Here is a 12183-nt window from a genome sequence, read left to right as displayed (position 1 = left end):
ACCAGAAAACACAGTCTTTGCTCCAAAGATCTTATTTACATTGTAAGCATTGTCATTAAACAAAAAAATAAATCTTTCAACCTCCTGGCTGTGCAAGTTTCACATTAAGCATAAACCAACATACCACTGGCTTTCTAAGCTTCTGGGCACAAACAAGCTCCAGACCTCCACTGTGGCTCAGGAGAACTTAGTGAAACATGTTGTTGCTCAGAACTGCCACAGGAGGTAATGAAGGCAGCAAGGCAGTGCATTTCACACTGTTCTTGCCTGGAGAAGTTCGGAACATCACCGACAGCAACATACAGAAATCTTCATTATTTCAGAGGTATCTGAAACAGAATCCCACCCCTCAACCCTCCCTGCCACCAGGAAGCTCCCAGCGACCAGCAGGAAAAAAAAAAAAGAAAAAAAAAAGAATAAGAAATCCTCTGTCAACTGCCTTTTTTAGCTAGCAGAGGGAAAGGGGTATCATCTTTATTGCCAACAACATATTATGAAAACCTATGTCTCTCCGAGACATGACTAGGAACAGCAATGTATTTTGAGAACAACCACAGGAGTCTCTTTCCCATATGCCTGCAATGAGCTCGAGGACAAGAAATTTGGTCCTCACTCTCAGTTTAATCCTCTGGCCCGTGAAGTACGTAATACATTTTTAAAGCCTTATCAATGAAGGGCTGGGACAGACTGGAATAAAATATTTCATGAACACTTTCTAGAGCCAAATATACTATTTTCTGTATCATACATTCATACTGAAGAAACTAAATGGGAAACAAAAATAATTCAGCCATTCTTTCTTAAGGTCAGGCATTATTTGCTACTTCTATGTCACAAAATGTGAAAGGAAGTGATTATTCTTCCTTCTCCAGGGCTGAATAATCAGTTTTGTAATTGGAGTGAGTTCACAGAAATCATAAACTGGCTAAACAATTACAAGGCAAAAGAAAGGGGACAGTAAGAGTGTCTCTTTAATGGAGATGCGATTCTCCATCCTCCAGCTTCTTCCCACATTTCCCCAAACTTATATTTCTTGCTGCATACTTACCAATTGGGAGTCTGAAGTATGACAGATTTTTAACTTTGTTCCTTTCTCCTTCATCTCATACATCAGTTCATTTAGTATGTGAGTCTGTGCCAAGTTCTTAAAGGACAAAAAAAAACCAAACAACCAAGAAACACATGCTGATCTTTCAACTATATTTTTTTCTTTAGTTATAAATTCTTGTCTCAGGGATAGACAAAACCAGATATATTTCATAATGTACAACTGAGGTTTAAATCAGACCACTAGAAAAAGCAGGTATCACTCTTGTAAGAGCCAAGATCATTGAACTCAGACTGTTTCTAAAATTGTATCTACTTCTGGTTCTGTAATTCCAAAATAGTTTCCTAGTAATAACTTTGTTATTTTTGTTGAACAACAAGATTCATTAACTCTTAGGGGTTTTTTATGGCAAGGACATTAGTATCAGAATTCATTTGTTTCTTTTAAACTCCACAGTCCCCTTCATGGTGGCACAAGAAGCACAAAGGCTTTGGCACACTGAAAAGCATCACCTCTCTGAATTTGAAAAAGAAACCAACTCAACATATCCCAGCTTTGTTTCTTTATTTTTGGTTAACTTTGACTGCAGATCACTTAGGTTTCTACAGAGCCCTAAGACAAGAAACAATTTGCAGTAATTCTGCTCCTGACAAATTTACTATTTGTTTGCTGAGTTTTGTAATCACCACCATAAACACAAGGTAAAGAGTGCCAGTTCAGAACGCCTTTGTAGCAGTTTCTCTCATTTGTTCACTCCTGTCTGCAGAAATAGAGATGTCCCTGCTCAACTGACAAGCAATAGGATGGTCCAATATAAAACCCGCTAAGGCTGCTGCTTTTTTGAGGATATTGGATTAGTTGTACACTCAACATCAATAAAAGTGTATTAGTATCACTCATCCCTCTTATTCTGGTCAGAAAAAAAACCCCATAATCAATAAAAGTACTTTTATAACTGCATCCATTGTAAGGGCTTAAAACCATCACAATGCACTGCGCAGACATTTATATTACGCAAAAAGTACCACTTTTCACACCCACCAGTATGGTAAATACTGTGCATTACTCATGACTGCCTAATGCTGAACTACAAATAAAACCATATGCTAGAGCACAACCCACACACATATGCAGTGTGTAAAACACTTGACATTTTCATTTGTCTCATTACTGTGAAAAATGCTACTGATCCAGGGATTCTTTTTTGTTATAACAGGAAATCTTGCTTGGATAGCAAGGAGTAAAAAGAATTTGAAAAGGACCTTCAGAAAGCAGAACGAAGACTGGTAACAGTCAGAACCTTTTCTGAAGTCCACAGCTTATACAGATAAAGTATTTCTGAAATATATTAAGAGAAAGCTGTATGATCTTTCCATCTTACCTGCATGACAGCATTAAAAAAGCACGTATTTCCTAAATTATTTATTCCTTTAACTGGAACTGATGCACCATTACCAGAACTTTTTCCTTTCAGTATCTCACTTGTTTCATTGTTTTCTTCACGGAGTCGTATGATTTTTGACGAACCTATAATTAAACTATAGATTAATATTACTATATAATTGCATAGTTTAATCAATACAGTGCTTCCATGGATTATGTTTATGAATTTTAACATCCGCGGAAAGATACCTTGATGGTACCCTAAGCTTGTTCAGGTAATCTTTAAAAATAATAGTCAACAGCAGGTGGGAAAAAAGAATGAATCCCCCCAAAAACTACATATATCCAACAAAACCTTCCACAATAATCACGCTCCCCTATAAGACTGTAACTTCTTCAATTACCCAAGCAATAAATAAAGTAAAATAGGCTCTGTTAGTTTATTAACAATGGGTAGTTAAGATGTATGTTCATTAGACACATTAGAAATGCCACACAAAGGCTGCTTTCTGGTGCATTTGAAGAGAGGTAACCAAAAGTTACCAGCTGAATGCTGCAAGTCTTTATTGCTTACCGTGCTTTGTTCGAATTGCCTTGTACAACGCGGTCAACAGCCAAATCAGAGTTGTTATCGGTTTCCCCAAATGCTACATTTGCTCCTCCACCCGCCTCCCTTTGTCACAGCCTGAGGAATTGCTAATGCAACCCAAATGCATACAATGCAGCTGTTTAAATTTTAAACAACAAAAACTTGATAAAACTGCAATGGAATATGCTACCAGTATTATGTCCACGTATTTCCCTGTTTCCCTTATTATTTAAATAGATGAGGGGCAGCAAAGTTAGACAGTCATTAACTTGTAGCCTAGAGGTAATGGAAAGACTTGAGATAACAATATTTAGCCTCAAATTCTACTAGCAACTTTCATATTGTCATGGTTGCAGGACTAAATATGAACATTACTGACATCTGCAGTGTCTTAAATATTGATTAACAATGCATGTCAATGTAAATGAGTTATGGACTTAATAGATGCCAAGAACTGTGATGCTGCAATCTCTGTCTTGACATATGAATTCATATATTTGTTCTAATGAGTTTCACATTGAAGTCTCATTAAAGTGTTCTTGAGAAATATCTAACAGACCTATTTACGTTAATGAAATGCTCATGCCAAAAGGTTCTTTTATGTACACTCCTAGGTAGTTTCTTGCTTAGAAGATGAAAAAAATATAATTAAATAAAAAATAAGTCATTAAAATATCTACTGTATCTGGCAACAAACTTCTGACGCAGTCTGCCTGCACCCTATAGTGTCATGAGGGCATAATTATTTTTCCAAATTGTATCTGTGTTTGTCAAAACGCAGTTAGAGGTGCTTTGCCGTGCAAAAACATTTTTAAATATTTTTGGTAATACTGCTTACACAGCTTTCCACTCGTGTGGAAAATTAAGACAGCACAAGGGCGAAGTAAGACACCAAGTTCTCCTTGAAAAAGCAGACAAAGTGTTTCTGAATGCAACGACTGACAAACAGCTTGGGGGCTGCTCACACCCTGAAACAGCCACTGTTTTATGGACCACGTGCAGCAACGCCTTTTAATTGACATGCTTACAAGGGCCATGCTGCAGTGGCTGAGACTCATCCACCCACGCAGAGCTCCAAAAGAATGGGAGCTCCAAGTGTCTGCAACTCAAAGGCACCGCTCACTCTCAGAAATTTAGTAACACAAGTGGAGACTTCTTCCCCTCCGAAACATGAGAGAGAAGTGCTGGGAAGAGGAGATGGTTAAAAATAAAAAAAAAAAAAAAAAGGGAAAAAAAAAGCCAAAATTGTGTAAATAATTTGTGTATTAGTATACCACAGTTGTTGCATTTATCCATCGGCATTCAAAAACATCTGGGACAGCATCTTAAAGTAAACAATGTTCACAAGGCCATCTGGACAAAACTGCAGGCAAAAATTAAAGCATAAGCATATGGAAAAGCAGATTTTTCTCTTCCCTTTAGCAGTACAGGATGACAAATGTCAAACCTAGATCTGTCCACGCTTCACTGTGCTACGCTTTGCAGCACCACCTGGCTCTCCTTGCACAGCCACCAAATATGGACAGCCCTGCCACAGCGGACCATATCTGCAGGGCAAACTCGATAAAAGCATTTCACTTCATGGTTAAATGGCAGCTTCACACAAGTAGCAAGGTTCCATTTGCTGAACCTTACATATAAATTATTTAAGGGGGAAAAAACAAAGCCGAAGCATCCAGCTTTGCGATAAGAGCTGGATGAATACGCAATTATAAAACACAATAAACGAGAACCAGACATTGCCGCGAAGCTGGATAATTAGTATAGGGATAAGGAGAAGTAGCAGTAAATCAAGAAAAGGCCTGCATCTAGGAAAATTCTTTCATTCAGAAGGTTTTAATTATTGCTTCTTGATTTTTAATAGATTTTACAAACACAATCCATGTGACGTTTTACTGGTTTTTTGTATCTGTGAAAAAGTCTTGACAGAAAAGTGTAGCTTTGCCATTACAAACATTATCTGCTGCCTCGCTTATTCCATGCAGACATTTTTAAGGACATACACAGAGTCAGAGGAGGGACAGCAGTTTTTAATTTAACTCAACTCAGTGTCCCCAGCTCAGTGACAAATGACAGACAGGCCTGAAGCTGAATGTTTAGTTGACATGTGAAGAGTTGGTCAGTCTTAATAGAAAATGCTGGTAATGACTGTGATAGCTAATACTTCTACAGATTGGGGCTGGAGGGTCCTTCTGCAAGATTAACCCAAGGCTACAAGCATGTTATTAATCAAAAGGGTAATATGTAATTTTTTAAAGTGTATTTGCACTGAACCATTCCATAGACTCTTGCTGACACAATCTTGTAGTCCTGTAATATTTTAATGGGCGTGCTTTTGAACATGAAAAGTGACTTTTATGCCAGCATAGACACAACGAGGACCCCAGCAGAAGGATTCCATCAAAATGGTTGTCATCCGCTGCTGCCCACAAGGGCCTTCAGCTCCTGGCCAGTGTTTTGAGAAAAGTACTCCAAGCCACCCCGCCACCTGCAGTAATACCTGTTATAAAGGACCTCGTTAATGTTAACAAGAGCAACGTGGGTAAAAAGCACAAAAGTAATTAAATTCACAGATTGACTTCTGCCTGTAGTTCACTATTACATCTTTTAGAGAACTGACGTGGTGCCCGCCAAGTCTCTGCCCTTCTCAGGCCCTGTGGACACCAGCCCAAGGCAGGTCTGTCCCTCCACAGCAGCGACAGAGCACCCGACTGTGACTGTTTTGGGGCTCAGACGTTCAGACTACGCTTCTCTGTCTGACTCCTTCTGCAGTTTTGTTGCAGAGGTGGCCTTTCTAATCCAGTCACACAGGGAAAACTCTCACCCAAGTTGTGCCTTGATCACCACAACCTCCTTTTCCCTCAACAATGCGTATCTGGGCGCAGAGACACCTGACTGGAGCACTCTGCCAACACCCATTGCCCAGCTCTCAATCCAACTCATCACACCCTACTGACCGCCTCTTCCCTGGCACCAGGTCACTGCCTGCTTCTGGTCCCACCATGATGTCCACCTCCAGCACCTGCTCCTTTGGTGCTCAGACAGCTGTATTTGCGCTTTAGGCACTGCCTTCAGGCCTGGCAAAGCTTCACGACATCCCCTGCTCTCCCCCATGCTAGTAACCCCCATTCCCATCACAGAATCATGGAATGGTTTAGGTTGGAAGGGACCTTAAAGATCACCTAGTTCCAACCCGCTGCCATGGGCAGGGACACCTCCCACTAGACCAGGCTGCTCAAAGACCCAGAGGGAAGAGGACAGCAGTTGGAGATTGCTCCGCTGCTACACCTCTTGCTCAGCACAGACAACAATTCAGCCCGTGAATCGGAGCAAGTCACCAGACCAGGTGTACGAACACACACACAGTGCTGACACATCCACTTGCAAAAGACTTTCGGAAAACTTACGGCAGGGTCTCCATCAATTTGTTTTGCCAGTATTTCAAACATTTGCAGTGCTCATGGACTTCTGTACCACCCTTGCTGAAACTGAGCTGTGCCTGGGGGTGCAGATGGTACGCAAGCAAAAGGATAAATGACATCCAATTTTTCTTTCAGCCAGGGGAGTAAGCATTTTTGCTCATCCTTTCAATGCAACTTTTTTTTTTTTTTAATTAAAAATGATGGTTCCAGGAATATGCACTTTTATTCCAAGGTCAAGCCTTTTCTATTGAATACAACTCTGGTACTTCAGTTGAAGGTCTTCACAGTAAAAGCAAGGTTAATAGACTGCCTTTCTTTTACCAAGTTCTCATCATGCTGTATTATGAAATGCTACTAAATTGTCTGGCGCTCCTTTTTTATTTAAAAAATTTAGATTTTTTTTTTCCCGACACTGTACAACAATGAGAATCTAACCCTTAGAAAAACAGCACGGTTCTCTTCTGAAATGGTCAGTAGCTTTACATTTTAAAAGCCCAGTTTCTCTTGCAGTGTTACAACACTGCCAAATGAAAGATTACAACTGCAATTTTATTTCTCAGATTCTGCCAGAACGTTACAAACGAAAAAACACATCTGCATAGTGTGAAAGAGCAAGCTGTTCAAGCACCAGTTTTGATCCTCTATGCTTAAATGACTTGTGCTACACCTCACAAGTAAATAAGTATGTGCACAGGAAAGGGAAGAATACATGGATTAAAATGACAGAATGTCTAAAAATTTTTTTGCCAAGGATTCACTTTTCATTTCTTTGCAACTTGTATAATTAACAGCAGCCCCTAACAAGTAAGTAAACTTGAAAGAAAAATTTATGACCAACAACAGAAATGTCTTTTTGCTAAAGTGTATCTCAGATTTGGAGAATCACCGTATTCTGCTTTATTTTGCTAGTTAGTTTTCTTTTTAAATAGACAGAATGGACTTACATGACTTTAAAGTCCAAATTACACATAGTAAAAATCAATTTTGAAAGAACACAATTATTTTTTCAGTGCGATCCTTTGTCAACTGCTAATATCCACAGACGAATGCAAATCTGAGAAGTTATTCATCATACTATTTGTTTTTCCATACAAGTTAACACCTATTAATTGTACTGTAAAATTATATATGTTTTAATCTTTCCTTTATGTCCATTACATCCATTAAAACAGCAATCAAGTTTCTAACTTTCACCTACTGGCAAATCCGGGCAGCTGAACTTACTAGCAAAATCTCGTTCCTCTGTTTGACCTTCCCAACAATAAATTTAACTAGAAAATCTGAGAATAAATATTCTCCCTTCCCATTCTATTGCCACATGAACAAATTTAATTAACTGCTCTCTAAAAAAATTGAGTATGCAATCTTATGTCTCCACCAACATCTAATTTGGCTTTTGTCAAGGAAAATACGCATAATATTCACTTTTAAGACTGCAAAACAATTTATTTTCTCCAGCAAATGAGCAGACATGCAGATCGCAATGTCTCAGCATGGTTTCTGTGTACTACATGTGCATTATGTCCATGTGAAGCTCACAAGTGTGCCACACGGACAATACTGCACCTGCCTTTCCGTGAAAATCATCATGGCCCGCTAACCTTTTCCACAAAACAAATTTCTGGGTGGTACACCCTAGAAAGCAATCTTGCTTTATTCTTCCATCTTGTGCCCAACATGACCTCTTAACCAAACAGACTCCTCTAAAAAAAAAAAAAAAAAAAAAAAAAAAAAAAGGCCAAAAAAAACCCCCCCAAAACAAACAGGCATTGCTGGGTACAACAAACCATAGGATCAGATGCGAAAATCACACAGCTGCAAGCATTCTTTTGGGAACCCAGCACTGGGATTTATCTCAATCGCTTAATGTAATTACAAAAGTCAGTCATGTAGTAGTAATGTAATTTGCACATTTTTACAGCTGAAGTGAAGTCGAATCTTTATGAGAGGCCGAGTGAAAAGCAGGGATCCTGCTGCCACACTATTCCACCACATTAGTACCAAATGACAAGCATTTTGCTTTTGTTTATTTTCCAAGATGCATTAATTAGGAAATCTATATAACCCTCCCTTACATGTTTAAGCTGATCATTTTATCTTTAAATGACTCTTGCAGTTTTGAGAACCAAAAAAAAAAACCTAGCAGCCCTTATCTGTTACTCATATCCATGTTCATACTGCATTTATGCAGAAATTTCTACAGAATGCTATTTGAATTTTAATGATGCACCATGCCAACCACTTGGTACAACAGAAAGAAATACAGACATAAGATGAATTGTTGTTACAGTGCCACATTCTGATATGAAAATCAAGTGTCTTCGCTGTGGCTGCTTTTTAGGAAGAAATAGAAAACCAATGGGAAAAAAGGCACAAGATTTTTAAGCGGGAAATATGAATGAATAATTGTCAGGTTTTACACTCCCTGTTTCTCACACAAGTTATTTTTCATTTATTTATAATTAGAGGGTTTTTTTATAATGGCTGAATATACAAAATAATTTTTTAAAAATATAAGCCAAATAGTAACTTAAAGGGTGACAGTTATCCTGAAAATATCACTGTAACATGAAATAAAATGCTACGCTTAAAAAAAAAGATAACTTGTCAATAGTAGAGTTGATTTTCTCTGTTATACTTTGTGTTCTGGACAACAGCATGAATTACATTTCGATTTCAGATTTTATTTTTAAAAAAACAGGCAGTCTAATTTAAAGAAAAAAAATAGTCTTACTTAAACTACATTTCTTTAGAGGAAGTACCAAGTGTGTCAGCCCAAGTATTTGACATAAAACAGAAAAGGCATTGCTGTTACATTTATCAAAGTGAAACAAGAACGCCAACTCTGCCTGGGAATGCCCTCTCACACATACCACTTATTTATCCACACACGGCTGTTTCCCAGCCTCTTCCAGCAAGGAGCCCGCCCAAAGCAACGAAGTATGCCAGGCAAACAGCTTATTCCTCTTTTCCCTGCCACTTAAGAAATCCCAACAAAACATCTTTGGGCCAACGTTCCCAGAGTTCTCAAGAACAAGGTCCAAACTGCTCAGCACAGCCACACTCTCTGCGGATTTCCAGTTTTAAAACCATTACTGGAAGTACACACATGTGCTCGCTTTTTGTATCAGCCTTAGCCCTTTCCTGGCGTGGAGCAGGAGACACAACTGCCCTTCAGAGCTTCCAGTTATATCAGGCAAATACTTAAATGAAATATAAGCGTTTTCAAAACAGAGCATCAAAATGAACCACAAATATATTCTGCCCTGCTCTGCTATAAACCCCATTTTTAAGAAATCCTGGGCCTAATTTAAGGTTACTTTTCCTGAGTTAGTTTGGAATTTTTGTTGCTTAAGACATTTCACAGAAAACTTCTAAGCACCACACTCTGAAAACTTTAGATATTTTGCAGATTCATAAATTAAGAATCTAAACCATGAAGCACACAGGGACATATCATTCTGAAAGTCTTATCCAGTAGCACAAAACCAAAATGAAATTCTTTCCATTAAATTGAAACAAACACTACATTTCCATCTGCAAGCAAGCTGCAACACCCATTTATTACACATAAACTTGAAATTGAAGCTGTGAATGAAACTGAAATCACATACTGTTTTTTCACTGCTCCAAGAAGAGATGCAAAAATTAGCAATTTATCAATTTATTACAATTGAATAATTTAACATACAACTTGTGACTGGATCAAAATATAAAATATGTATTTCTGAGTGGCCTTTCATTTTTTCCCCCTCAAAAATTATGTAACACCTCTTATAACCAGTAGGATTTATGCACATGCAGCTAAAAGGAATACCTACTCTAATTCAGAAAGGCAATACTTCTCCATTCTTACTTCTAAACAGATGACTGTCTCTGCTAAAACCTACAACCAATTGTTTTAAAAGTTTACTTAAGCTCTGTTTTTTGTGAAGAAAATCTGGAATCCAATGCATTCCATAAGTCATAAGCCAGAAATGCTGCCAAGGTGGTTACAGCAGGGATGAATAACATCAACTTTATCATGAGCAAACACCTGAGGGCCACACGTACGAAGTTCTATCAACTGCTGCACATATTGAGAAGAATAGTAGGCTCCTAACATAAGAAAACAATTTAATACTATTTTCTATTAGTGTTCTATTTATTAAAACCCAATGACATCAGTGAACAGAAAGCATTACAACCAAAACAGAGTACTAAAAGATCCCCTTAAACAAATTTAATTGCTATGGGAAACAAATTTAAATCAGAAAAAATTTAAGATGTGACATATCCATACTTGGAAAATTCAATTGATTAATGCTTCTATATAGTTTTTGTGCACTAAATTACATGGTATCTTTTTTAAGGTAACATCTTTTCTACAATAAACTAATGTTTCTTCACTGAAGACAGAATTTGGGAAAACCATCTTACAGTGCCAAAAATATTCCTAAAATGTAACCACACTGTACAAAAAAAAATGAAATTATGTTTATGAAAACCACTACAACAGGCATTACTTGTAGAGTAATTGTGCAACTACAAATTGTACCATACTTACATCATACAGAATTTTTCATTTGTATGTTTAACATGACTCAAAATCTGAAATACTCGCTTTTAGAGACAGTACATTATAGACATCCCCAGATAAAACTATTCGTATAAACTTACTTGGTTCAGCCCTGGAACCATGTTTTTGAAGAAAGTCAACTATCTGAGCCAAAACCTTTTTGTTGCAGTGTGTTGACAGTTCTTCATCACATTCGTAACACCTAAACAAAAGACGAAACGAAGTGGAATTCAGGACATCTGGATGCACCTCCCAGCTCTAACAAACTTTTCTCACAACCTTACGCAAATTACTTAAGCTCTAGGCTGCAATGTTTCATACTAAAAAGAAGAATAAAATTGAATTCTCTCATCCCTTATATGTTCTTCTGTAGATCAGCCAAAATGCACCATGACACAGATGTAAATAATCTCAGTTTATAGTCCTGCAAACAAACATATTTGGCACTGGAACAGCCTGCCCAGGGAGGTGGTTGAGTCACCATCCCTAGTGGTATTTAAGAAACGTCTAGATGTGGCACTTCAGGGCATGCTCTAGTGGCAGAGATTGTCGGGGGTTTTCTGTGTGTGTATGGTTGGACTCGATGATCTCAAAGGTCCTTTCCAACCATGAAGATTCTACGATTCTATGATATAAAAACAAGCAGGAAGGACAAACTCCTCTAACCAGCCAACTCTCTACAGAACACAAAGGACACAAACTTCTATCTTAGTATTGATTTGTGACCCCTCCGAGAGTCCTAAAGACAAACTAACTTTCTCTCCAGAAAGGCTGCCTTTGCTTTATATCAAGTATTCATTTTACCTGTCATAATCATTCTTTATCATGAGAAGACACTACACTACATGAGTAGTCCTTCCACACAAGCACCCACGAACACCTGCATACTCATTCTTACCATATGATCCACGTGCTGAGGTTGATAACAATGCAATGAGGATCTGTGCGTGCTGTCTGGAAGTGTTTCAGAGAATGCTGGCCTTCCGAGTTCTTACTACATCCCTAAAAACGGAAACATCAACACAGTAAGGGGTAAAAAGGAAAGTACGAAAAGACTATATTATTAGTAAATAAACTGCAAAAACTTTACTTTTCAAAATTAAGCAGAAAGATATAGTGCCCTAAACACTTACTTAGCAATCTCAAGGACTGAGAGGGTTTAACACTCTTTATAATTCAGTAT

The 12183-nt window shown here is 38.0% G+C and overlaps 1 protein-coding gene across 6 annotated transcripts in view; it reads right to left on the bottom strand.

Annotated features, from left to right (window-relative positions):
* Window positions 1-12183, bottom strand: part of USP45 (ubiquitin specific peptidase 45) — a 56758-nt gene that overhangs the window by 32044 nt on the left and 12531 nt on the right. For all 6 annotated transcript variants that reach the window (XM_063329892.1, XM_063329895.1, XM_063329899.1 and 3 more), the window contains 4 exons: window positions 11899-12002; window positions 11102-11202; window positions 2430-2575; window positions 1049-1144 (listed from right to left, as the gene is read on the bottom strand). In XM_063329892.1, coding sequence (XP_063185962.1) covers window positions 1049-1144; window positions 2430-2575; window positions 11102-11202; window positions 11899-12002 — 447 coding nt within the window. The remainder of the gene's footprint in view (window positions 1-1048; window positions 1145-2429; window positions 2576-11101; window positions 11203-11898; window positions 12003-12183) is intronic.

The sequence above is a fragment of the Chroicocephalus ridibundus genome, chromosome 3 (assembly GCF_963924245.1).
Source record: "Chroicocephalus ridibundus chromosome 3, bChrRid1.1, whole genome shotgun sequence".
NCBI classification, from domain to species: Eukaryota; Metazoa; Chordata; class Aves; order Charadriiformes; family Laridae; genus Chroicocephalus; species Chroicocephalus ridibundus.
Note: the sequence above shows the minus strand (reverse complement) of the source record. Positions and strands in the feature narration are given on the sequence as shown.